Source organism: Panthera tigris, chromosome B4 (genome assembly GCF_018350195.1).
Source record: "Panthera tigris isolate Pti1 chromosome B4, P.tigris_Pti1_mat1.1, whole genome shotgun sequence".
In the NCBI taxonomy this organism is placed as follows: Eukaryota; Metazoa; Chordata; class Mammalia; order Carnivora; family Felidae; genus Panthera; species Panthera tigris.
The window spans coordinates 453,682-479,689 of record NC_056666.1 but is presented as its reverse complement, the minus strand read 5'-3'; the positions used below and the strand labels follow the sequence as shown (position 1 = coordinate 479,689).

At 47.9% G+C, this 26,008-nt stretch overlaps 1 protein-coding gene and 1 long non-coding RNA gene across 2 annotated transcripts in view; one reads left to right on the top strand and one right to left on the bottom strand.

Moving 5' to 3' along the window:
* The window catches only part of DIP2C (disco interacting protein 2 homolog C), a 412,351-nt gene that overhangs the window by 247,079 nt on the left and 139,264 nt on the right, over window positions 1-26,008 (top strand). The window contains 4 exon segments of the mRNA XM_042990907.1: window positions 403-528; window positions 10,914-11,123; window positions 22,981-23,115; window positions 25,482-25,601. Of these exon segments, the coding sequence (XP_042846841.1) occupies window positions 403-528; window positions 10,914-11,123; window positions 22,981-23,115; window positions 25,482-25,601 (591 nt within the window).
* On the bottom strand, window positions 11,171-19,792 carry LOC122240187. The gene is made up of 3 exons (XR_006219548.1): window positions 18,359-19,792; window positions 13,279-17,006; window positions 11,171-12,718 (listed from the first exon to the last, which is right to left on the bottom strand). It is a non-coding gene; the product is annotated as an uncharacterized LOC122240187 (long non-coding RNA).

The window sequence follows — 26,008 nt, the reverse complement described above, 5'->3', positions numbered from 1 at the left end:
GAGTACGTGCCTCCTTTAGCAGAGCATCAGAATGCATTACGAGGCTTGAAAAATGTATTCTTCAGAAATTTCTTTCTGAAGAAATAGAGAAAGATCAAGACCCACTCACCTAAGAAAAGTCACACAGCACTCTGCAGCCAGTGTGTGATTATTTATATAGATTCTAGGGTAATAAAATGAATAATTAAAAGCCCGAATGAATTTGAATGTCATTTCACTGCAGCTTTCAAACCAGCAGGTTTATCCTTCTTTTCATTCCTTCCCCACACATCTGTTTGTAACAGTTTCTGTAGGGTAAACTATTTCACAGGACCAGACAGAAAGGAAAAAAAAAAAAAAAAAGCCTGGGGACTTCAGGATGTCTCTGAACAATGGAGTGATTGAGCTCTCTTTTTGTTTTAGATGTCCACACAGAAGCTGTGCAGGCAGCGCTGGCTAAACACAAAGAAAGGAAGATGGCAGTGCCTATGCCTTCCAAACGCAGGTCCTTGGTTGTGCAGACCTCGATGGACGCCTACACACCTCCAGGTGAGAAGCAGGCCCGCTGTCTGCTTCCCAAAGTGACAGGCGAGCCTGGGGATTAATTCACTGCTAGCTTCAGCAGTCCCGGTCCTTGTAGCTTTCAAAGTAATGGTGCTGTAATTCAGATTTTCGGAACTAGAAGTCCAGAAATGGTGTATACGCTCTATATTAAACTCGGAGGGAAAATTTATGTTACTAGGTATGTCTATTCAAATAGTATTTTAACCTTTTCATTGAGACTCGTAAATGATGCAGACTTTTAGTCTTATGAAATTTTACTTAATTCTTCATGTAGCGAAAGAGAAGAGTTTGTGCCTCCATAGTTATAACTGAATTTGGACTTCTCTTCTGCTTGGATAGATGTATATGTATTCTCAAACTCTTAAAACATAAATATGTCATATGGTTATATTAAGAAACCAAATGAATTGACAAATGTATCCTGTTACCTCAGTTTGGAGTATGTAAAGTGCAGGTAGTATTTTGGTTTCTGGACAATGCAGTGTCTGTCACAGCTGCTTATTCTGCTGTGGTGGTGTGAAAACAGGCAACATGTCAGTGAGTGGCTGTGGCCGTTTGCCAATAAAACTTTATTTATAAAGGCAGGCAGAGGGCCAGTTTGATCCACAGGCCTGCTGACCTCGATCTTAAATGGTTGAAGGTAATATCCCATTCATATTTATGCTTTTATTTAGTCTTGAACTTTATATAACTACCTAAGTTCTGTTCTTTACCCAAATAATTACAGTCTGTGTTTTATGATCTTCAAAACCAAAGTAAAGAGCAAAGTTAAATTACACAGGTATCTATTAGAAAACGTGAAGTATTGAGCCTAAATTACGTGTTTTTTCTGTGTGTTGGGTTCCAACATTATTCATGTCCTTGTTGCCACTCTCCCTTCCTGCAGACCCTAGTTACCTTGCACAGTAAGAACAAATGGATGTGTACAACGCTGTTTAGAGTGTTTTGAAGTTGAGTCCTGAGTGTTTGCAAGCAGTGAGAGTAATAGAAACACATACTTCAACTCAGAGATGTGTACAACATAGTGATTCAGTGCTCCCTGTGATGTGTGGTCACCGTGTCGCCATATGAAGTTTAGTGCAGTGTTATTCACTGTATTCCCGATGCTGCACCTTCTGTTTCCGTGACTCTATTTCATAACTGGAAGTTTGTAACTTCTTTTTTTTAATGTTTATTTTTGAAAGAGAGAGACAGACAGAATGTGAGCAGAGGAGGGGCAGAGAGAGAGAGGAAGACACAAAATCTGAGATGGGCTCCAGGCTCCGAGCCGTCAGCACAGAGCCTGATGCGGGGCTCAAACTTATGAACTGGGAGATCCTGAGCTGAGCTGAAGTTGGACGCTTAACCGACTGAGCCACCCAGGTGCTCCTGGAAGTTTGTAACTTCTAATCCTCTTTACCTATTCTGCCTATCCCCCAACCCACCTCCCCTTTGGAACCACCAGTTCTCCATATTTGAGTCTGTTTCTGGTTTTTGTTCATTTGTTGCGGTTTTTAGATTCCATATACAAGTGAAATCTTACAGTATTTTGTCTTTCTCCGACATTCCACTGAGTATAATGCCTTCTCGGCACACCCATGTTGTTGCAAATGGCAAGATTTCATTCTTTTATATGACTAATATTCCATTGTACGGATAGCACATCTTCATTCATCATATGCTGGACACTTAAGTTGCTTCCATGTCTTGCTTATTGTAAATAATGCAACAAAAGACATAGGGGTGCATTTATCTTTTTGAATTAGTATTTTCATTTTCCTCTGATAAATACTCAGAAGCAGAACTGCCGGATCATATGATAGTTCTGTTTTTTGAGGAACCTCCATACTGTTTTCCACAGTGGCTGCACCAGTTTGCGTTCCCACCAAGAGTGAAAGAGGCTTCCTCTTTCTCCACATCCTCGCCAACATTTGTGATTTATTGTCTTTTTGATACTAGCCATTATGACAGATGTGATGTGATACCTGATTTTGATTTGCATTTCCCTGATGGTGAGTGATGATGAGCATCTTTTCATGTGTTGGCCATCTTTTGTCTTCTCTGGAAAATGTCTTTTGAGGTCCTCTGCCCATTTTTACTCAGATAGTTTGGATTATTATTATTTTTTGGTCTTGAGTTTTATGAGTTCTTTATATATTTATTTGGATATTAACCCCTTATCAGATACATGATTTACAAATATCTTCTCCCATTCAGTAGGTTGCTTTTTCTGTGCAAAGCTTTCTTTCACTGTGCAAAGCTTTTCAGTTGTATAGTCTTAATTCCTTATTTTTGCTTTTGTTTCCCTTGTGTGGGGAGACATGTCCAAAAAATATTGCTAAGACCTATGTCTAGGAGTCTACTGGCTGTTTTTTTACAGGAGTTTTATGGTTTTAGATGTCACATCTAAACATCTAAGTCTGTAATCCATTGTGAGTTCATTTTTGTGTGGTATAAGAAAGTGGTTTAGTTTCACTCTTTTACCTGTTGTCCAGTTTTCCCAACACCATTTGTTAAAGAGACTGTCTTTTTAGGGCGCCTGGGTGGCTCAGTCAGTTAAGCACCTGACTTCAGCTCAGGTCATGATCTCGCGGTTCACAAATTTGAGCCCTGAGTTAGGCTCTGTGCTGACAGCTCAGCTCCTGGAGCCTGCTTCAGATTCTGTGTCTCCTTATCTCTCTCTGCCCCTCCCTTGCTTGCACTCTGTGTGCATCCGTCCGTCCGTGTCTCTCTCTGTCTCTCTCAAAAATAAACATAAAAAAAAAAAAAGACTGTCTTTTCTCCATTGCATATTCTTGCCCCCTTTGCAATAGATTAGTTGACCATATAAACAGGGGTTCATTTCTGGACTCTCTGTTCTGCTAATGTGGTGAAAAGTTTTATTTTGTATGTGTTTTTGTAACAGAATGCACTTACAAGGATAACAAACCCACTTAAAATATTTTAACTAGATGTTTGGAACTAGACAGCATTCAAAGAGATTGACATTTTTCTGAGCTACGTTTTTTATGAGAAATGTTGAGTTTAAAATGCAAGAAACAGTGTGATTATGTATGTGCCTTTTCACACATTGAACCCATCCTCAGAAATGTTATTTTATTGTACATGATGAAAGACAAAACTGTAGGAAATCAAACATTGTACGTATATCTTTACGAAATATAAAAGAACGTTACTGGGAGTATAATTTTGGTGAAATATTTCCATTTAGTTAGCCCTTTCTTGTATACCGTGTAATACATTTTGTAAACTGTCATTCAAAGGTCCTGGTGATAATATCACATGGGATAGTTTCATACAATCAAACGCCAGCTCCATCATCATAAAATTTTTATTTACAACCTGTTCTGTGCGTAGCAGTACTCTACCTGTTTATAACCATACTTGCTTGACCAAAACCTTGGGGCTGAGCTCTATTTTCTCTCATTCTTTTTTCCTTTGTTGCTTTAACACTGATGAGTTAAAACTCATCTCACGTCCTCTGATCTTCAGAGCATATTCCTGAAATACATAATTTCTCTGTGAAATGACTGGTCACTGACCAGTGTAACCAACCAGTATCACTGTTACACTGACAGTCTTTTACAGGTGAAGCTTTCCTTTAGTTTTCACATTTAAAAATATAATAAGAATTTGCCAGCAATTCTGTTTCTATTCATAATGAAATAACTGTACTGGACTAACCCATGCACTGTAAATAACTATAAAACTGCCCCGAATGAATGGGGCAGCTGTTTTTAAGCCACGGACATCCAGCAGTGAGAGACTAACCTGAGAGCAGGAAAACTTGTGAGGAGAGCCCCACAGTTCACAGTTTTCTGCCTGGAGAAGTTTTTAGACCATGGCCCAGTGATTGAGATCTAAGCAAGGCCAGTAGTTCTGCTAAGTTGAGGAGGCAGAGATCTGAGTTCAGGCAGATGACAGGATTGGAGCTTTCTGCAGATCCACACTAGCAAAGAATCACTCCACGTCTGCTCAACGTCCGACTGCTTGCTAAAATAAGAATCACAAGGCTTTAGAGGAAGATGATAGAATCCAGAGTCTCCTCCACATACCGTCCACAATGTGTACCGCTCGGTCAACAGTCACTAGATATGAAGAGATACAGGAAATGTGATCTGTGGCCACAGAAAAAGGAGTCAACATAAAATGAACATAAGATGGCCTCATTGTGCTCTTGGCAACCACTAATCATCTGTGAGTGGTGTCAGTTGTATTTGCTGTAAGTGTGAAATTCATGCCAGATTTTGAAGAGTTAATATGAAAAAATCACTGGAAGGTATTTAATTTTCATATTTATTATTTATTAAAGCAACAATATTTGGAATATTTAGTGATAAATAAAAATACATTTAAAAAGTTAATTGTATCTATTTATTTTTTAACGTGGCTACTAGAAAGTTTAAAACTATGTTATAAGACTCCTATTTCTGTTGGAGAGCTCTGGTTTTAGATGTTTGATATAGTGGAAGATGGAGTTTTAAAATCTGATTATAAACATTCAGGGAATCAAATTAAAATATGTTAAAGTACTGAAGGAAAATATTGTCTCAATATGTAGCTGAGTAGAGAAAGGGAAAAATACTTTTTTTTAAATTAATGGAGACTCTAGAACAGTAAAGTTCTCACGAAGGTGAGACTTCACTGGATTGGCTTAACATCAGATTGGAGAAGGAGGAAGATGAAGGTGTCTGTAAACCTGAAGAGACATGAAGAGAAATTAACCAAACTGAAGAGCGGGGAGACATAATTAAAGTTAACAGAAGAACCTCAAGTATTATGGTACAATGTTACCCACTTATTTGGAACCCAAGAAGGAAAAGAGGAGAGGGCAGAAAAAATATTTGAAGAAACAATAGTCGAGAACTTCTCAGACTGCTATAAAATCCACCTTATAGATCCCAGAAGTTCAGTGAACCCAAAGCAGGATAAGTTAAAAAAAAAATCATACCTCAGTTCACAATGGTCAAAGTGCTGAAATCCCATGATTAAGAGGAAATCTTGAAAGTAATTGGAGGAAAACCTATACTACATACAAGAGCACATCATATGAATGATGAATGACCTACATAAAGACACTATAGAGACTGGAAGACAGTATAAAGACATATTTAAAGTCCTAAAGGGAAAAAAAAACTGATATTCAGAGAAAATATCCTTAATAAACAAGGATGGAATGAAGACATAATGAGACATGAAAAATGAGAGAATATAGTGCCAGGAGGACTGCGCTGCAAACACGCTAACGGATGTCATTTAGGCTGATGGGAAATGATGTTAGATGAAAAATGTAATCGGTAAAAAGGAAAAAACACTGGAAATAGTAAATAATTGGGCAAACAGAATACTATGTTTTCCTATTGTAATTTGCTTTAAAACAATAAGGAGGGGTGAGTGGAATTATACTGTTGTGTGGCTATTACTTTTGTGAAGTAGGTAGAATGTGAACAGTAGAAAATGAGTAGTGTCAGGTGTATTGGGAGTAGAGGTGAAAGAGAAAGTTTATGGTGTCAGATTTGAAGAATAAACAGAATATTGACCCCATATAGACCCATTAAGGATGCATACCTGTTAGCCTTACATCAACCACCAAAAAAAAAAAAAAAGTACAAGTAAGATTTAATAGAAGACATAAAATGAAACTAAAAAAATGTGGTTAAAGAACATAGGTAAAATCAACAGATATAAAAAAAAAGGTGGAATGAATGAAAAATAGCAAAATGCTAGATTTTAGCACATTTATATCAGTGATTATGATAATTATAAATGGACCAAACACCCAATTAAAAGACTGAGATTGTCAGACTGGATAAAAAAAGAAGATACATCTATATGTCTTCTATAAGAGATACAGCCGTATTTTTTAAAGTAAACTCCACCCCTAACATGGGGCTCGAACTCACAACCCAGAGATCACGAGTCACATGCTCTACCCACTGATCCAGCCAGGACACATTTAAATCAAAAATGAAGATAGTTAAAAATACAAGGTTGAAGCATTAAATATAAAGCATACAAGTCTTTCTTAATATCAAAATAGATGGCAAGACATAGTAATACAAGATATAAAGTGGGACCTTACATAATGGAAAGTGAACAATTTATCAGTAAGATGTAATAATGGATACCTGCATACATAAAAGAGCAGTATAAGTTATAAAGCAGAAGCTGGAATAGTGAGGGGGAATAGAAAAGTCAAGAATAATAACTAGAGATTTAAAAAATACCTTTCGTAATAATTGGTCAAAACAACACGGTCGTCCAGCTTGATGCAGTTGCCGTTCACAGAATATTATACTCAACTACCGTGGAACACACATTCATCTTTAATACATTTCTTGAGGTGTAATTTGCATTCCGCAAAATTAACCTATTGTAAGTGTGTGACTCGGTGATTTTTAATAAATACATAGATAATGCTGTCATGGCCATAATCTAGTTTTAGAGCATTTCCACCACTCCACAAGTTTCCTTGTGCCCATTTGCAGTTAATTCCCCTTATGACATCCAGTCACAGGGGCCTCTGATCTGATTTCTATGCCTCTGTAAATATTCTGGAAGTTTTGTAAATAAAATGAAAAGAGATGTTCTTTTGCATCTTGTTTGGTGTAAGTTTTTGAGCATCTTCCATGTTGTAGCATGCATCGTCAGTTCATTCGTTCTTGGCGAATTGTATCCTGTTAGGTACACCACGTTTTGTTTACCCATGACTAGTTGGTAGATATGGAGCTTGTTTCCAGCTTTTGGCTGTTAGGAATAATACTGCTCTCCACATTTATGTACATATGTTTGCATCAACATAGATCATTTATTAACGAATCCTATAGTTATCTTATGCTTAACTTTCAGGAAACTGCCAAATTGTTTCTATATGGGTACTGCCATTTTACATTCTCACCAGCAATGTAGGAGGATTTGTTTCTCAACATCCTTACGAATGTTTATATTGTCTGTATTTTTTATTGTAGCCATTCTGGTAGATATGAAATGTTATCTCGTTGTGGTTTTAATTTGCATTTTCTTAATGGGCCTATTTGCTGTTTGTATATATTCATTGGTTAAGTGTTCACACTCTCCCATTTTTTATATGAGTTGTCTCCTCACTAGTTAACAGTTCTTCATATAGTCTGAATACAAATCCTGTACCAGATTCACAATTTTCAAACTATGTTTTGTCTTCCATTAATTGTGTCTAGTATCTATATAAAGATATTTTGTATCTTTATCTTGTATTCTGTGACCTTGCTAAAATTTAGCAAATTCTTAATTGAAGAATTTAGTGTGTTCCTTGGGACTTTTTACATAAAAGATCATATTAAATTGACTAAAGACAGTTTCAATGTTTCCTTTCCAATCTGGATGCCTTGAAGTTATTCTTTTTGCTTTATTTCACTGGCTGGAGGTTTGCAAATAATGTTGAATAGGAGTGGTAAGAGGGGGCATCCTTACCTTAGTCTTGATTTTAGGGGCTGCACGTTTAATCTTTTAACATTAAATACAGTGTTAGCTATGAGTTTTCACAGATGCCCTGTGTCAGGTAGAGGAAATTTCTTTCTATTCCTGCTTTGTTGAAAAGTTTTATCATAAGTTAGTTTTAGATTTTGTGAAATGCTTTTTCTGTGACTTTGAAAGTTAACTTAGGGTTTTTGTCCCTTTATCCTACTAATATGGTGCATAACGTTAATTGACTTTTGAATGTCACCACTTGGTCCTGATGTGTACTATCCATTTTATATTTTGCTCAATTCTGTTAGCTAGTATGTTTTGAGGATTTTTGTGTCTGTATCATGAGGGATATTTTTCTGTAGTTTTCTTGTGAAAGGGCGGGGTGGGAATGAAAGATTGACAGTATGCCTTTGATTTCCTTTTGTTGTCTGATTGCTGATGCTAGAACTTCTAGCACTATGTTAAACAACAGCGGTGAGAGTGGGCATCCCTGTTGTGTTCCTGATCTCAGGGAAAAAGCTCCCAGTTTTTCCCCATTGAGGATGATGTTAGCTGTGGGCTTTTCATAAATGGCTTTTATGATCTTTAAGTATGTTCCTTCTATCCCGACTTTCTCAAGGGTTTTTATTAAGAAAGGGTGCTGGATTTTGTCAAAGGCCTTTTCTGCATCGATTGACAGGATCACAGTAAAGAAGCATAAGAATACTTTTTGGGGGGATAATAATATTTGGATGGATGTAGGGGTATGTGCGTTTCTCAAAAATCATAAGTCTGAGGACTTGAACGTTTTTCCAGATGAGATACAGATGGCCAATAATAGCATGAAAAAATGCCCAGCATCAGTGGTCATTAGGGAAACACAAGTCAAAACTGCAATGAGATACGACCTCACACCCACTGGAATGGCTACTGTCAAAAACCAGAAAATTACCAGTGGTTGGTGAGGATGGGGAGAAATTCAAACCTTTGTGCACTATTGGTGGGAACACCTCTATGGCAAAAAGTATGGCAGTTACTTAAAAAATGCTACATGACCCAGCAATTCTACTTTTTGGTCTGTACCCAAAGGAATTGAAATATCTTAAAGAGGTATTTGTACACTCATATTCATAGCATTATTCAAAATAGCTAAGACATGGAAGCAACCCCTTGTCTGTCCACAGATGGACGTGTAAGCAAAATGTGCTACATACGTGAAGTAGGTTATCATTCACCCTTAGGAAAGAAATTGTGCAGTGTGCCACAATATGGATGAGCCTTGAGGATGTTACGCAGAATGAAATGAGCCACACACAAAGAGACAAATACTGTATGAAAACACTTGTGTGAGGTACTTAAAGTGGCCCCAGTTGTATAAGGAGAAAGCAAAATGGTGGTTCCCAGGGCCTTTGGGGAAGGGAGAATGGAGGGTCATTGTTTAACGGGGACAGAGTTTCAGATTTGCAAGATGAAGAGAAATACTGAAATGGTACAGTTGCACAGATTATAAGTGTATCTTATATCACTGAATTTCTACTTAAGAACGGTTACAGTGGTAAATTTTATGTTGTATTTTACCACAAAAACAAAAACGAAAGAAGCCTTAAGCCTGAATACAAAAAAATGTGTACATTTTCTTTAAATTATAATCCCACTATTTCACAAAGCAGAGCAGAGGGAGAGAATTTGTTGGTCTTCTGATACTGCTGCTTTTCTAACAAATTCCTAACAAACTTCCAAAAATTTTCCAGAGAGCTTGGCCATATCACAATGATAATAAAATATGAATGTAAATGTCCTTCACAAATACTGTTGTGTTGGAAAAAACGAGTCCGTGTCTTGATTTAAGACACATCGTCATTTCCCTTGTTCTCCTTAGATGTTCTCGAGCTGCTCCGGTCTCTCCTTCCTCCTGGTGTACCTCACCCGTGGTAGGACCCAGAAGCTGTTCTTACATGAGGATTTAAATAACAAGTATACCAGTATTTCATTCTTGAAAACGTCACGGCTGCTAGGGAAATCATGTTACATAAAAATAGTTCTATCACTTTTAATGAAAAAAAGTGACGTGTTTGATCTCAACCCAAGTTGCACAGTATTCAGAGAGGAAAATAAATCAAGTGAATAGTGAAAAAATTTAACAGAAATGAGCGTTAAAGCAAATACGTTTAGTTTACTCATGTAATGTGCTGACATACTATCCTCACCAGAGGAGGAAGCAAAGCCTTGGTGGGAAAGAGATGGGAGTCATTCTAACTTCTACACCACTATCCTTGCTGACAGCTTACTCTTTGGGGAGGGACGTGGTTACCTTTACTCACACGAAATTTAAAAATACAGCTCAGAGGGCACCTTGTTGGCTCAGTCGGTTGAGCGTCCGACTCTTGATCTCGGCTGAGCTTATGATCTCGCGATTTGTAAGTTCCAGCCCCCCCGTGTCAGGCTTGCTGATATCAGCACGGGCCTGCTTTGGATCCTCTGTCCCCCTCTCTCTCTGCCTCTCTCTAGCTCATGCTCTCTCTCTCTCTGCCAAAAATTAATAAACATAACAATACAGCCCAGAGAAGTACCTCAGGTCTAAACAAGGGCTATAGTCACACTTTGAAACACATGGAAGTTCAATGCCTCTGAGAAAATGCCGCCCCCATCCTTCTCGCTTGCTGTAAGCATGCCTAGAAACAGTTGGCTTCTTCGCAAACTGAGTGAAGAAAATAGGTGAGTATGTCTCTGCCCAAGATTGTAATGTCAAAAAAACAAAACAAAGCAAAAAACCCCTTTTTGTAGCATATTTATTTAAGGTGTTTTCGATGAAAAAATCATTATACCAAAAAAGAATTCGTTCTCTGAGATGTGTGACTTTTCAAGAGTGTCGAAAGCACAAAGCATCGGCGGTTAGTGTGTGCTGGTGGTGTTTGCCCTGGTGTTTGTCTCTTTGCCGTGATGCATAGCAGATCTGTCTCTCGCAGATACCTCTTCTGGCTCGGAAGACGAAGGCTCGGTGCAGGGAGACTCCCAGGGGACCCCCACCTCCAGCCAGGGCAGCATCAACATGGAGCACTGGATCAGCCAGGCCATCCACGGCTCCACCACGTCCACGACCTCTTCCTCCTCCACCCAAAGCGGGGGGAGCGGGGCCGCCCACAGACTGGCCGACGTCATGGCCCAGACGCACATAGGTGAGTGCCTCGCTGTGGTCGTCCCGAAGCCGGTGGCCATCTAGTAGCCGTGGTCTTGGTGCCTGTGGATTCATCTGTGCATCTCGGCCGCGGAATCCATTCGAGGGACGGCACAGAGCCCGGCTCCAACCCTTCAGCTGCTTTGCTGCTTTCGTTTTTCTGTTTTGTGAAGTTGGCTTTTCACTGCCCCCAGGGTCCCTGACAGCGAGGATGTCGGGCTTCCTGCTCGTAAAGGAAACGTTCTCAAGCATTGCTTGAGATGTTTGAAAATAGTGTGAAAGGAGGGTAAGAATTACTAGCAGGAAAGAGAGGGCGTTGGATGAGCCGCAGTGCTGTCTGAATCGTAGACACAGGAGGTGCGTGCCGCGAAATGAGGCCTTATCCAGTGTGGACGGGAGGAGTATGGCATCCAGATCTGTTCTCACCCAGTTTTAGTTGTGGATTAAGATTTTTAAACTCCCAATAAAAATCTTTCACAGAGTGAACTACGTGCTTTGAATGTGGTTCCGGGATAGCTCAGGAAGGTCCCCGTTAAAATAGCGATGTGGGCAGGGCTCACCTCGCTCACAGGACACACACTCCTCACGGTGCTTGTCGGCACCATGCCCTCCTCGCCACAGCAAACCTCATGTCTGCAGAAAGCCCAAATTTAGGAAACAGGTAAAAGTAGTGAATTAAGTACTCGACAGACATCTCAGACGCACAAGCTTTTATTTCTAGATTATTAGCTACTTGGCAGAGTTCAAAGAAACTCAAACCACTTTCTTAGGACTTTGCCCCAAGAGCACTCGCTCTGAATGAAGTTAGAGTTAACCTCGCTGGTAACAGTGTCAGCAGTGCGCCCTCGATTCTACTGTAGATGCTCAGGCAGCCGGTCAGGAGAGCTGGCTCTGGCCTCTGTTGCCACATGAATGGCTGCTGGCAGCTTCAGAAGCCCCTTTTCCTGCTCTCGTTGTTTAGTGGGGAAAAAAAGAATAACGATTTCCTTCCTTTGTTCCTCTCAGAGCTGTTGTGAGTACAAAGAAAATAGGAAAATTCTGCCTTTTTGTAAAGTAACAGTCCAATGCCAAGTGGTCGTATTAGAGTTCACTTTTCTATCCTTGGGTGACAGTGACACAGTTTTGTGAGCACCAAGAACTCCGTTTGGGATCAGAGTAAGCTAAAAATTACACAGAGACGTGTGCCCGTGAAAGAGATGAGGTTTCATCGTGCGTGTTGCAGGACCTGAGAGGGTGTCTGTGCGTGTCGCGTGGCTCCCGTGTGGGTGGTGTGACGTGGAAGGCAGTCCACCTGTGCTGCTCACCCCGACCTGGGGGAGTGTGTACGGTGTGATTCACCTCCCTTGTAAAGAAGCCTCAGAATTTTACCGTGAGACACACGGACCGTCCCCGCATCTGGCTGTCCCTTTGTGACGTGACCTGTGACGTCCTGGAGGAAGGTCCGGTTGCAGGGTTAGATTTATCCAGACTGTAAGAGGCTGCATGACTCATGTGCTTCATGTCTCAGCAGAATCTAAAAACAGCTGCTGGGAGCGTGACGTCACAGTCCTCTCTAATTTGGCGCAAAGATCAGTTCCTAGGGTACCTGGAAATTTTCTGTCAGTGTGAAAAATTTGAAAGAAAGCAGTGGCAAAACAGAATAAAACGAGGAAGAGGAGACCTACAGCTACACGGCGAAGCAGACAACGTGGAAAGTCCTAGAACTGGCAGCATCTACCCTCTTGTTGAGACTCTGAGAAGTCTAGAGTGTGAGGGTGTGTGAGAGTGTGACCGTGCGTGTGTGGGTGTGTGAGGGCAGCATGTAAGAAGGTGCATGAGTGTGTTGGGAGTGTATACGTGCACGTGCATGTGTATATGAGCGTGTGTACATATGTGTGGAAGTATGTATGAGAGACTGCGCGTGTGAGGGAGGGTGTGCACAAGAGAATGTGCATGTGTGTGTTGTGAGAGTGTGTATATGTAAATGTGTGTGCACCTGCATATGAGACAGTGTGTGTGTTCACAGAGTAAGCCCACCAGCGCCGTACCCCTCATCCCGCTCGGTGAGATACTTGCTGGAGGGACAGGCCCTGCTGCTCCCTGACTGGGGGAGGAAAGCCTGGTGGTTACAGACAACAGAGGTCAACAAGGGTCTGCCACAAAGTGGGCTGTTCTACCTTGTTGTTGAAGCAAAATCCCACGGGTTTTCACCCTGACCGTGTACATAGGGACCCCACACGTGTGTCCCCAAAGTCAGGCCCGCTCCGTGTATGGTGTAAAGCCCCCTCCAGGAGATTTTCCTCCCTGCGGCTCTGCTTCCTGTGGGTTCTCGCGTGGTGTGCCGTCGCGAGGACGGAGGCCTCCAGGATGCAACGCAGAGGGCCCCGGGTGACGTCGCTCCCCGCTCCTCAGGCAAGGGCTCTTGTTCCAGTGAGTACCAGAATGTTTTGGATCGTTACTAGGCGGTATTCATTCAGAACTCTGTGCATGTCACATGCTTGAGACAACGGGAACAGGCAGGATTAACACCCCTCAAGTACTGTATCAGTATCGAAAGTCGGGGAGCGTCACTCCGTAGGAAAATTAGCGGAACGCTTTTAAACTCCAGGAGGCTTGTTCACAAAAAGCGTGAGAGGGAAATGAATTAGTTACTACACGGAAGGGGAAAATTTGGGCAGAAACTATGGGTACGTTTCTAGACGAAGAAGTAAGAACAAAGCAGAATAGATAATGTAGTTGTACATTTATAATAAAATTTGTACGTTCAGCAAATAGACTTTGGCTTGAGCTCTTGTCTCTCATTTTGTGGCCACAGGTACCGTGGTGGTGAGGTCTGTGTCACCCTTTGCTGACCGACACAGCGGAGGCATCATCACTGGGGTTCCATTAGCGTATGCTGGGTGTGTTGTCATTAGCCAGAGGTTCACAGAAGTACTTGCCGTTTCCAGAGTGTTTTAGGATTCGTCGACGTGAACACTGTGTTTGCTGTGTACCATGGAAGCAAGCTGGTTCTCATCAGGTTTCCTGCATCTGATCCTGCTAAGGTGGAGATCAGAGGGCGCTCCCACTCCCACACGCTTGTTGCGTGATTAGCCCGGAGTGTGGCTGCTGTGTATTTGTATGTAGACACCTCTTTCCTAGGGGATTTATTCTGAGCGCTTGATAACTTACCCTCACGTATTTATGTATAATCATCTGAAGTACTGAATTCTCTCATAATCTCTGCATTGATACTTTTCAGACACTTAGTCTTAAAACATCAAATACCTGTCAAGGATGGTGATGTTGGCAAAGCTCGCTCGCTTGAGCTGGGGTCCTCCTGCTCCGTCTCCCACAGCTAGACTACACAGCTGGCTCAGCAAGCTTTTCCTTCACGGGGCCAGAGAGTAAATGACTGAGGCTTTATGGGCCCAGCAGTGTGCTCTGATACTTCTCCTCTCTGCTCTCTAGTACCAAGGCATCTGGAAACATGAGGGCATGTCAGTGTGGCAGTAAAACTTTATTTATAAAAATGGGTGGCAGGCTGTCCTATGATCATAATTTTGACACTCCTGTTCAGAGCATTGTAAACCATGCTTCTGAGACGGCCGGAAGGAGAACCCGGACCATGTGTCAGATAACTCTGGCAGAGTGGAGACTCTGGTATCCATTATAGGTTTTGGGGGGCTCCTTTGGTGATTTGGGGCTGACAATCCCGGCTTCTGAGAAGGACCCTCCTCTCTTGTCAGGCTTCTCACCCCTGTGTCACGTTTAGGTGACAGTAAATAAAGCTGATACCTGCAGAAATACCAGGGGCGTGGAGCTAATGTCACCGCCCATGTGTTTCCATCTCCTTGGGGAACATTCTGTAACCACGGACACCTTAGCAGCAGATGTCTCGTGTCTCTGCTGTGTCTTCCTGTTTCCTTTTCTGGACAGAGGTGCTCGCTCTTCGAAGGCTCATCCTCTGCTCTGATGCTGTGTCCCAGGAGGTCGGTTCTTTCCCACCCAGCTGGGGGTGTCACTGGCACTCATGGCCTCCTGTCCCTACCCTCCCCCCAGGTGGCTCCTGTCCTGCCCTTGTGTCTCCACATTCTCGCTGACATCGTGCACTCACACATGACTTGCGGTCTTCAAGGCCACCTGCTTTTCACTGATGCTCAGATCTGCATCTCCCACCAAGAAATCCTTCACGGCCCCTGTTTCCAAGTGCCCCCCGACACGGCCCACTGGCCCCTGTACCCCAAGGCCAGCGTGCCAAAGAGTTGGTCCCTCGAGGAGCAGGCTCCAGGCATTAGCATCCTCGGCTCCTCATTCCCACGAACCACGCGTGTCCACGTTCTGGGTGTTTGGCTGCCACATGTGTTGCACACCTTCTTCTCTCGTGACTGCTCCTGGCCCCTCACCCTCCGTCTGGACCGTGACGGCCCCTGTGCCCTCGTGTCCTTTCCCTCCATGCTGTTCGGAGTGTGTTGCTCCTTCAGTGTTACTAGGACACAGGTCTGCTCCTGTCTCTTTGCAGAAGTGTGCCTGGGACCTCCACCTCTCAAAATTTTGCTTATTTGGATTTTATACTTAGAATGAAAGTAAATATTTTTGGATCCCAAAGTGTCCTAACCCTTCATGCGCTGTGTGTGCCATTCAGCAGGAATACCTCCCTGGCCTGCACAGTCACTCGGTGCTCACGAGAGAGATGCGCCTTTTCTGGTGTTTTGCAACATTTAAAAACATTTAACTCTTAAAGTAGTAACACAATTATTTATGGCTTTATGCACATGAGTTTCACAGGTTCTTTCCCGGGGCAGGGTTCCCACCTAAGGGAGGAAAAGGTGGAGGGAAGCCTGCAGCAGGGAGTCAGGGTGCCCTGTCAGTTCCTGCAGCCCGGTGAGGGGTGGTGGCCGCCTTGTTCTGCAGTCGGGAGACTAAGGCTCAGGACAGTTGACATGAGACTGCAGGGCACCCAGCTGGTCAGTGGTCAGCAGGACCAGACACAGACCTGTGGGATGTGGGGGTGCCTGCTCATGGTGCCGGTTCCCTGTCTCCTGTGGTGTCTCCGTTCGGGCGCGGCCCTGCCTGTTACAACAGAGGAGAGCTCTTTTCCAGACAAAAGCCCAGTTAAACTTTGCGTGAAGAATGAAGACTTCGGTGTCCCCATCACACCCCCACAGGGCCCGAGGTCTGTGCGGTCTTCCTGGCAATTCTCGCCTCTCATCGCGGACTTGAAATTATGCATATAAAAATCCAGAGGCTCCTGTGTGAAGACGAAGGCTCCCATTCCGATGTTAGCGTGCACTTCCAGAGACCTGAGAGTGGCTCTCACGCCTTCACGGAATCACGTAGCATCGTGTGGGAGGGAGGCGGTCCTAGGTCGGCCCCGACTCGGAACTGTGGCCGGAGAGGTGCTGGCGTATAAACCGCCAGGCTGTCCTGCAGCCACGTCCGGGTCCAGTCTGTGGATGTCGTGCCTACCAACTGGAAGGCAGGAGTGGGTCACCACCACCAGGAGCCGGTCAGCAGACTCCGCAGGTGAGACCGCGGGGAGTCCTCTTTCCCAGTCGGTTGTGCGTGGAGGACGGACCCAGGCGGGAAGCTGATGTTCTGACTCTCGTGAGGGCCGGCCCCTTCTCTCTGGGAAGGTCCTGTGTGGCTCCCCACCACCGTTTCATCGAGGAACCACCTGGAAGGCGCACAGGCCGGAGCGGTGGGGTGGACAGAGTGGTCTCAGGGCCATGGAGCAGGGATCCCCACTGCTCCCTTCTCCACGGTAACATTGTCAGGTTGGGGGGACTCCGGGGGAGCGTTCTCCACGAGTGGAAGCCCGTAGTGTATCATCTGTGTCGGTCAGTGGCCCTGAAGCACGTTGCCTTCTACATGCCAAAACCAGGTTTTCTGCCGTTCCTCTCTTCACTTAGAAGCTGTCTGGGGACTGAAAAATAGTTAATATGGTTTAAAAAGTGGGATCTATCACCATTTACCCTGGGGATCCCCAGGCATACAGTCAGAATTAACACGTCCGCCGGTGTTAGAACCAGAGGCATTTTCTCTCGGGTTGTCAGGTGTCCTTAATTTACTTCAGGTTCTGTTCATTCATTCTTTGAAGTCTTTCTTCAGCCTTGGCCAAGTGCCGAGGATGCGGGCAGGTGGAGTAACCTCAGCGACCAAGAAGGACCCAGGGGTCTGGACCTTGAGAGCTGGAAGGAGCTAGGTCAGGAGGCAGGGAGTTTCCAGGTTCAGCCGGAAGACCAGCCTCCCTCCATGCCCCCCTCCTTTCCCTCCCTCTCTCTCCTCCCTCCCTCTTTTCTCACTCCCCCACCTCCTCTCTCCCTCCCACTCGTCTTTTTCTCTCCTTCCTTCCTCTCACTCCTCTCCCAACCCCCTTCCTCCTCTCGCCTATCCCTTCCTCCCCCTCCTCTTCCTCTCTCCCTCCTTCCTCTCCCCCCCCCGTCCCAACCCCCTCCCTTCCACCCCCCTCCTCTCTCCTTCCCTCCTCCTCCTCTTTCTCTCTCTCCCCCTCCTTCCTCTCCCCCCTGTCCCAACCCCCTCCCTCCATCTCCCTCCCTCCCCCCCTCCTCTCTCCCTCCCCCACTTCTTCTCTGTCCCTCCTTCCTCTCTCCCCTGTCCCAACTCCCTCCCTCCGTCTCCCTCCCTCCCACCCCCTCCTCTCTCCCTCCTTCCTCTCCCCCCACCCGTCCCAACCCCCTCCCTCCTCTCTCCCTCTCTCCCACCCCCTCCTCTCTCCCTCCCCCTCCTCTCTCCCTCCCTCTCCTCTCTCCCTCCCTCTCCTCTCTCCCTCCCTCCCACCCTCTCCTCTCTCCCTCTCTCTCTCTCTCTCTCCCTCTCCCTCCTTCCTCTCTCTCCTTCCTCTCTCCCATCCCAACCCCCTCCCTCCATCTCCCTCCCTCCCCCCCCCTCCTCTCTCCTTCCCTCCCCCTCTCCTCTCTTCTTCCCTCCCCCTCTCCTCTCTTTCCCCCTCCTCTCTCTCTCTCTCCTTCCTCTCACCCCTCTCTCCCCCCTGTCCCAACCCCCTCCCTCTGTCTCCCTCCCCCCTCCTCTCTCCTTCCCTCCCCCCTCCTCTCTCCTTCCCTCCCCCCCTCCTCTCTCCTTCCCTCCCCCCCTCCTCTCTCCTTCCCTCCCCCCTCTTCTTTCTCTCTGTCTCTCTCCTTCCTCTCACCCCTCTCCCAACCACTCCCCTCCCGTGCTATCATGCATTGCAGATTCTGAAGCAACCATCTGCTGCTGGGGACAAAAGTCCTATGGCATGGATGATACAGAACCCACCTGTGGGGGCAGCTCTGGGTGGGGTTCACAGCAGAGGTGACCCTTGACAGGTGGCTGGAGGATGGCCACCATTTTTTCTTTATTTTAAAAGTACAGGGAAATTGATAAGCAGTGAACTCGCTTGCGCAGAAGATGGAGACCTGGTCTGACGATCTCAAAGTTCTCCTACTGCAGGTGGACATCTGTGGCCTCACCCCAGGAGCAGATGAGCCTTACAGTCCTTGAGCCGCGCTTCCAGCACCTGTCACACACAGGCTTCGAGGCAGCCTAGTTAAGTCCCTGGAGCCCCGTGTCACAGCAGCGCGGAGTCCTCTGGTGCCCTCCCGGATGCCGGCTGCGGGGGCAGTGACCCCACCATGGCTACATGTGCGATTTGTGAGCAGGTTGAGAGGGAGGGGAGATGATGTAGAAGTAAGTTTGGAAGGCATTTTGGAGTCACCCAGCTGTCACCGCTCCTACTTCTTAGTCACCAGATGCATTGGAATTGTTACTTCCCTGTTTCAGAGTGGAGACCCTGTAATGTACGCGCCTCGCTGCGCAGCCCTGAGTGGCCACTCCCAGTGATGTGGCCGCCTGGTGACGTGGCTGTTTGGTGACGTAGGCACACGTGGACATGAGCCTGCCACGTGGCTGCCTGGTGACGTAGGTTCACGTGGACGCGGAGCTGGCGACATGGCTGCCTGGTGACCTGGCTGCCTGGTGATGTAGTTTCACGTGGATGTGAGCCTGCAACGTGGCTGCCTGGTGTCCTGGCTGCCTGGTGACGTAGGCTCAGGAGAAAGTGAGCCAGCGACGTGGCTGCCCAGTGACGTGGCTGCCTGGTGACGTAGGCACACGCGGACGTGAGCCCGCGACGTGGCTGCCTGGCGATGTAGGCTCACGCGGACGTGAGCCGGCGACGTGGCTGCCTGGCGACGTAGGCACACGCGGACGTGAGCCCGCGACGTGGCTGCCTGGCGACGTAGGCACACGCGGACGTGAGCCCGCGACGTGGCTGCCTGGCGACGTAGACACACGCGGACGTGAGCCGGCGACGTGGCTGCCTGGTGACGTAGGCACACGCGGACGTGAGCCCGCGACGTGGCTGCCTGGTGACGTAGACACGCGGACGTGAGCCGGCGACGTGGCTGCCTGGTGACGTAGGCACACGCGGACGTGAGCCCACGACGTGGCTGCCCGGTGACGTAGACACGCGGACGTGAGCCGGTGACGTGGCTGCCCGGTGACGTAGACACGCGCGGACGTGAGCCGGCGACGTGGCTGCCTGGCGACGTAGGTTCATGCGGACGTGAGCCCGCGACGTGGCTGCCCGGTGACGTAGGCGCACACGGACGTGAGCCCGTGACATGGCTGCCCGGTGACATAGGTTCACGCAGACATGAGCCGGCAACGTGGCTGCCTGGTGACGTAGGCACACGCGGACGTGAGCCTGCGACGTGGCTGCCTGGCGACGTAGGCTCACGCGGACATGAGCCGGCAACGTGGTTGCCTGGTGACGTAGGCACACGCGGACGTGAGCCAGTGACGTGGCTGCCTGGCGACGTAGGTTCATGCGGACCTGAGCCGGCGATGTGGCTGCCTGGTGACGTAGGCACACGCGGACGTGAGCCGGCGACGTGGCTGCCTGGTGACGTAGACACACGCGGACGTGAGCCGGTGACGTGGCTGCCTGGCGACGTAGGTTCACGTGGACCTGAGCCGGCGATGTGGCTGCCTGGTGACGTAGGCACACGCGGACGTGAGCCCGCGACGTGGCTGCCTGGTGACGTAGACACACGCGGACGTGAGCCGGTGACGTGGCTGCCTGGCGACGTAGGTTCACGCGGACCTGAGCCGGCGATGTGGCTGCCTGGTGACGTAGGCACACGCGGACGTGAGCCCGCGACGTGGCTGCCTGGCGATGTAGGCACACACGGACGTGAGCCCGCGACGTGGCTGCCTGGTGATGTAGGCTCATGCGGACGTGAGCCTGCGACGTGGCTGCGTGGCGACGTAGGCACACACGGATGTGAGCCCGCGACGTGGCTGCCTGGTGACGTAGACACGCGCGGACGTGAGCCGGCGACGTGGCTGCCTGGCGACGTAGGCTCACGCGGACGTGAGCCCGCGACGTGGCTGCCCGGTGACGTAGGCACACCCGGACGTGAGCCCGCCACGTGGCTGCCTGGCGATGTAGGTTCACGCGAACGTTGAGTGAGGCCCCAGCGCCGTGAGCGCCTCTCCGCTTCCGTGCTAGGTGGCTGGCTTGGATCTTTGTCATTTCGCTCTGCTGCCTGCTGTGCCTTCGTTCAAGATAGGAGACCCCAGCGAGCGTACCGCTTAGCCACAGAGTCAGCGTTCTTACTGCCAAGGCAAGTCTTTTTGGTCGAAGCGTGGGTAGGGCTGAAAAGGAGGGTGGAAACGGCGTCTCAGACATTGAAGAGGCGACACGAGTCCCCCTGCCACACGTCGCTCGGTGACCGGACAGAGCTGCCTACTCGCCCTTGTCAGAGGTGTTCCTTTTCTGAGCTAAGATCCAGGAAATTGTCTTTTGGGGGTGTGTGAGGCCGCTTTGGCTGCCGTGACAAGCACCCTGGACTTGGAGCTTAACCAGCAGAGTTCACTGCCCTGCCTGCTGGAGGCGGGGAGTCTAGGATCCGGGTGTGGGCAGGGCTGGTTCCTCCGGAGGCCTCTCTGCTGGGCGTGCAGACGCCGCCCTCTCTCCGTGTCCTCTCGTGGTCGTCCTTCTGTGTGCGTCTGTTCCGACTACCTCAGGAGGATACCCGGTGACCCCTCTAAAGACCCGTCTCAGTGTGCACTCGCATTCTGAGGCCCTCGGGGTGAGGACTTGCACGTGGGACTTAGCGGGGACACAGTTCAGCTCCTGCGGGGGCAAACACTCCTGGAAAAGGGAGGTGAGACGTGGAGAACCCAGCTGTCTGCTGCGGGCTGTGCTTGGCGCTCTCGTCCGCTTGTCTGCCGTGCGGAGATTCCGGGTTCAGACTGCACGACCGCTGCCATCTGGGGCTCTGCTCCTGCCTGTGCTGCCCTTGCAGGTGCGTTCACGGGCTCCCTTTGGCGAACATCTGTGCTGTGCGCCTAATGGTAGCAGCGCTTGGGTGCCTCTGTGTGTTTACCGCTTAAGGTAGGTGTTATCACCATCCCCATTTTACGGAGGAGGACCCTAAAGCATAGGTTGGTTAGTAACTGGTCCTAAGGGATCAGCGACGAGCAGACGACCAAACCCTGTGACGCCGGCAGCCCAGCTCCCCGGGCCATGGGTGTGTCCGTGTGCCTGCAGGGTCGGCATGCCTCGGACCATCCAGGCACATCGGGATGTGTTGGCCGCTGGGGGGTTGCCCCCATGAAGCTTGCCTAGGGGTGCGTGTTAATCTCCCTCCGCTGTGGCGTCCTCTCGTGATGGGAGATCACTTCCGTAATCGGTCACTCCGCAGTCTCCGTGCGTGCATAGTTGCAGACCCGCCTACTTGGGCAAACTATTTGTAACTGTAAATCGGTTCTCTGAGGACATGTGCAGAACGGCTAAAGTTTGAGTCCCCGGCATGCGTGTTCCCAGCTGAGGGCCAACAGGGTAACGCTCTACCTCTTTTATCACCTTGGACTACAGAAGGTGTTCTTTACACGATCTGTTTGGCACCGTGTTTGTCGTCTTTCTTGTGCTTTTGGTTGGTGGTGTCAGTGCTTAAACAGTCCTCGTATGTGGTGCTGAAGTGGGGCAACATCCAGAGGAGACAGGCCGGCTACGGAGCATGTGCTTCTAATCATGCGGAGCCACAGAAACCCGGTCAGGCTGCTGCCTAGTAAGGATAACCAAATCAGAGTTAATGGTATAATGCCCGTGGTTAGAACTGAGGGTATGCAAAATGTCATTGATGGTCTCCTTGACACACTTCTCTTAATGCCTTATTTAGTAAATACAAAAATTGTGCTTCCCCCACTTAACCAGTGAGTGCTTCCCTTCGTAGTGACTGTCGCGGTGGGGAGGGACTGGGGCCAGTCTCGTGGGTGATACCGTGCTGTTACATGCTGGTTATAAACATACTTTGGAATGATTATTCAGTATCATGCGTGCTAAAACAAATAGAACAGCTAATACTTCTTGAATGCTTACCTTCTATCATAAAGTATCTTAAGAGCTTTACGTGTGTTTAATCCATTCACTGTACCCTGCAGGGGACTGGCCATGTCATTCCCATTTAGTGGAGGAGGGCACCGACACGCCCCCTGGGGCCTGGAGGAAGCTGGGATACAAGCCCCAGGCTCTCTACCTGTAGAGCTTGAGCTCCTCACTGTCTCTGTTAGGACAGACAAGGAAGTTACCCTTTATGAACAAACCCGTAACTTAAAATATTTCTCTTTCCACTGGCTGTTTGAAAACGTCATTTTAAAGTGCTGCGTTGATGCGGCTCCAGCTGTAATATCATTGTACCAGCGTGGTTCCATCTTGAGAAGTATAAATTGCCTTAGACGTAATCTTTGTCCTGACACTTCTGTGGCGCACTTGGATTCAGATTCTTGGCCCTTTCTTGGGATGTGGCAGTTTTTGAAGCCCCCTTGCTCGCTTACCCTTCAGAATAACTCCATTGCGATGATCCGAAAACTTGTAATTTGCTTCTTTATAGAAAATCACTCTGCACCTCCTGATGTAACCACTTACACCTCAGAACACTCGATACAAGTAGAAAGGCCACAAGGCTCAACGACATCACGGACGGCACCAAAGTATGGCAACGCGGAGCTCATGGAGACTGGCGATGGTAGGTCTCCTGACAATCATTTTTCCTTCTTTATAAATCCTCATTTCTAGTAGGTTGCCCTTCGGTGCGCAGGATTGGATGTGTTTCTTGTAGACACAAAGTGACTCACGGAACCTGGTTTATCACCTTCTTTACGTGGCTCCCATGGAAGGTGGCACGGGGACAAGAAATGCAAATGATCTCCAAGTTGTCCAAGAGTGTTTCCTTGTAGGAAAAAATATCAGTGTGGGGGGAACTCAGTCACGAGAAGAAAACAGAAATTTTGTGAGTCTGACGTGTTTGCTAATCAGTAACAAATGTTGGTTCGGCAGTTAAGAAATTAGCATGGAAGTGTTAAGACCACGAGCAGTTAGGAGAAGGATAACATGAAGTTAAATGTAAACCGATGATTGACATGTATGGGCTAGTGTGATGCTTTAGACTTCTGAAGAAAGAGGGTTTTTTCCTCCATATCGGGAAAAAAAATGTCAGCGGTGATCAAGTACAGTAGTGGGGGCTCTCCCTCATTCCTCGTCCTTCTGTGTCAGTACATTCTGAGTGTGGTGGCCGTTTCTGTGACCCGGTCTGGAGAAGCAGACTTGGGCGTCAACCCCATGCTCTATTCTGCTTTCCATGTGCTCAGCCCTTCCCAAGCCGCGAGAGTGTGGTAGACCCAGGGGTGATGTAAGATGTGATTTTCGTGAAGGCAGCCAGAGTGGCCTTGGTGTGCTGTCCATCCCTCTGGGTGTGTGTCCTGTGGCACTGTGTGGTTTGGGGCTGGCGAGGAAGGCCCTGACCTGTCTGTCGGGTGGCATGCCCAGTCCTCGTTCCAGTCCCACGCCCCTGGGGTCGGTGAGCCGCCCTGGTTTCCCTGGGGTGCTCGCAGTGCCAGTGTTGCTTTGTGTCCCTGTTAAAAGTCATCCTGTATCCAGTCGGTTGTTACTGTTATTCTTGTCACCATTTAATAGCTTTGTTGTCTGTGAAGTCTGCGTTTGTCTGTTCCCCTAGGTAAATTCATGTTGTCCCGTTGACACCACGTGAGTCCTCTGTGTCCTCTGTTTCTCTGTATGCAATGACCCCTGTATCAGAGTCACCCAGGACCTTGTCAGAAAACAGATTCTGGAACCCTCCCAGCCCTAACCCATCACGGGCTCGGGGCGGGGTCCTCAGGAGGACTCTTGCGTGTTGTGGCCGAGCTGGAGCACCAGTGGCAGTGGGAGACGACCTTCCGTTCACCCGAACCTACTCAGTGGGGCACTTAATGGAGAAATACTGTGTTTAGATATTGAGAATTCTGGGTGCTATATCTTTGTATGTTTCCCAAACTATAAAATATTTAATGTTTCAATTCTGCAAGTGCCCAATATATTTTGAGGCTATCTGTGAAAAAGCTTTTTATTTGATAAAAAGCTTCCTTGAGATCTGTCATATTTGTTCCAGACACTGAGATCTGTCTTTATGATACGTGACCATCAGTGGGGAAGGGGGAGGAGGAGGAGGAGGAGGAGGGCAGCTCTGCCAGGGTTTCAGGAAAGCCCCTTCCAGCCTGGTTCCCTTGCAGGACCTCTCCGCGGAGTAGAATGTGCTACAAGGACACTCTTGTCTGGCTTGAGGATGTCAGCACCCTGATGCTCCTTGTATTTGTTAATTTGGGGCGTTTAAAAATCTTTCTGCCTTTTTGGCAATCATTTATTCAGTTTCCAAAATGATGTTGTTCGTTGTTGTAGATAAGAAATATGTTGTTATGATACGGAGTTTATTTTTGTGTGTACATGTGAATGAATATGTGCCGTATCCTGGTGTTTTGGGTTATGCAAAAAATTAAGAGCATTTAAATTGCTGTGCTCAGGAAGCACTGGCTGAACATGCACTCAGGTGAGCAGAAACTGAGGCATGGACGAGGGCCACTGGGTAGTCAGAGTGCAGGCCTGCCACGGAGCCCGCAGAGCCTGAGTGCCCCGCCCTCGTGTCAGGATGTGCCTGGCACATTGGGCAGGCCACTCTGGCCCCAGAGAGGGCAGTGCTGGTGGTCTCCAGAGACAGCTCTCAGAACTCCATCGGAGAAGGACAGGGGAGCAGATCCTGTTTCAGGAATGGGAGGTGTGATTGGGTGCAGCCCAGGGTCTGGTGCCCCGCCCCCAACCCCAGCAGGACATCTGCAGCATCGTTCCAGGGGTCTCTGCAGACCCTGTGGTGCTGGTGGGACCACTGCACCCTGACATCTACTCAGGGGCAAGCTCTTGCCGGGTGGGGTGTCCTGGGTGGCAATTGCGGGACCCTCAATATGGGGCCCTGGCACTGGTGTCACGACCATTTTTCCTGTGGCTGCTTGTTCAGCAGGTGAGGCACTGACTGGTCCTTCTTCTGTCGGTGGTTCTGTTTTCCAGGGGTGCCAGTAAGTAGCCGGGTGTCAGCGAAAATTCAACAGCTCGTCAATACGCTCAAACGACCGAAGCGGCCGCCGTTACGGGAATTCTTTGTTGATGACTTTGAAGAATTGCTGGAAGGTGAGAGGGGCCTCCGCCCCCCACTTACTCTGTCTGCGTGATCCCAGGGAATGTCGTGCCTGGGCTGTTAAGAGTAACAATCTTGGCACCCCTGCAAGACAAGAATCTTCTCTAGAGACTGTAGGCACTGTTCCCAAAGCCGCCTTTAAAGACAGGCTAAGTGCGGGCAAGGCAGGATAGACACCCAGGCTGCATGTTTGTGGCCCTCCCAGGGTGCAGTCACGGCCGTGAGCCCGGCCTCCACCAGGTAGCAGAAACGCGGGGAAGCATACAAAACCGTGACTCAGGGTGACACGTGCTCTCTACGTAAGCTCATTAAGAGGAAGGCAGAGTGTGCATGCGGCTGGGCTCATTTCCTGCCCCTCTGTGCAAATTCAGGACTACGTCAAACCCAGATTCCTTATTTT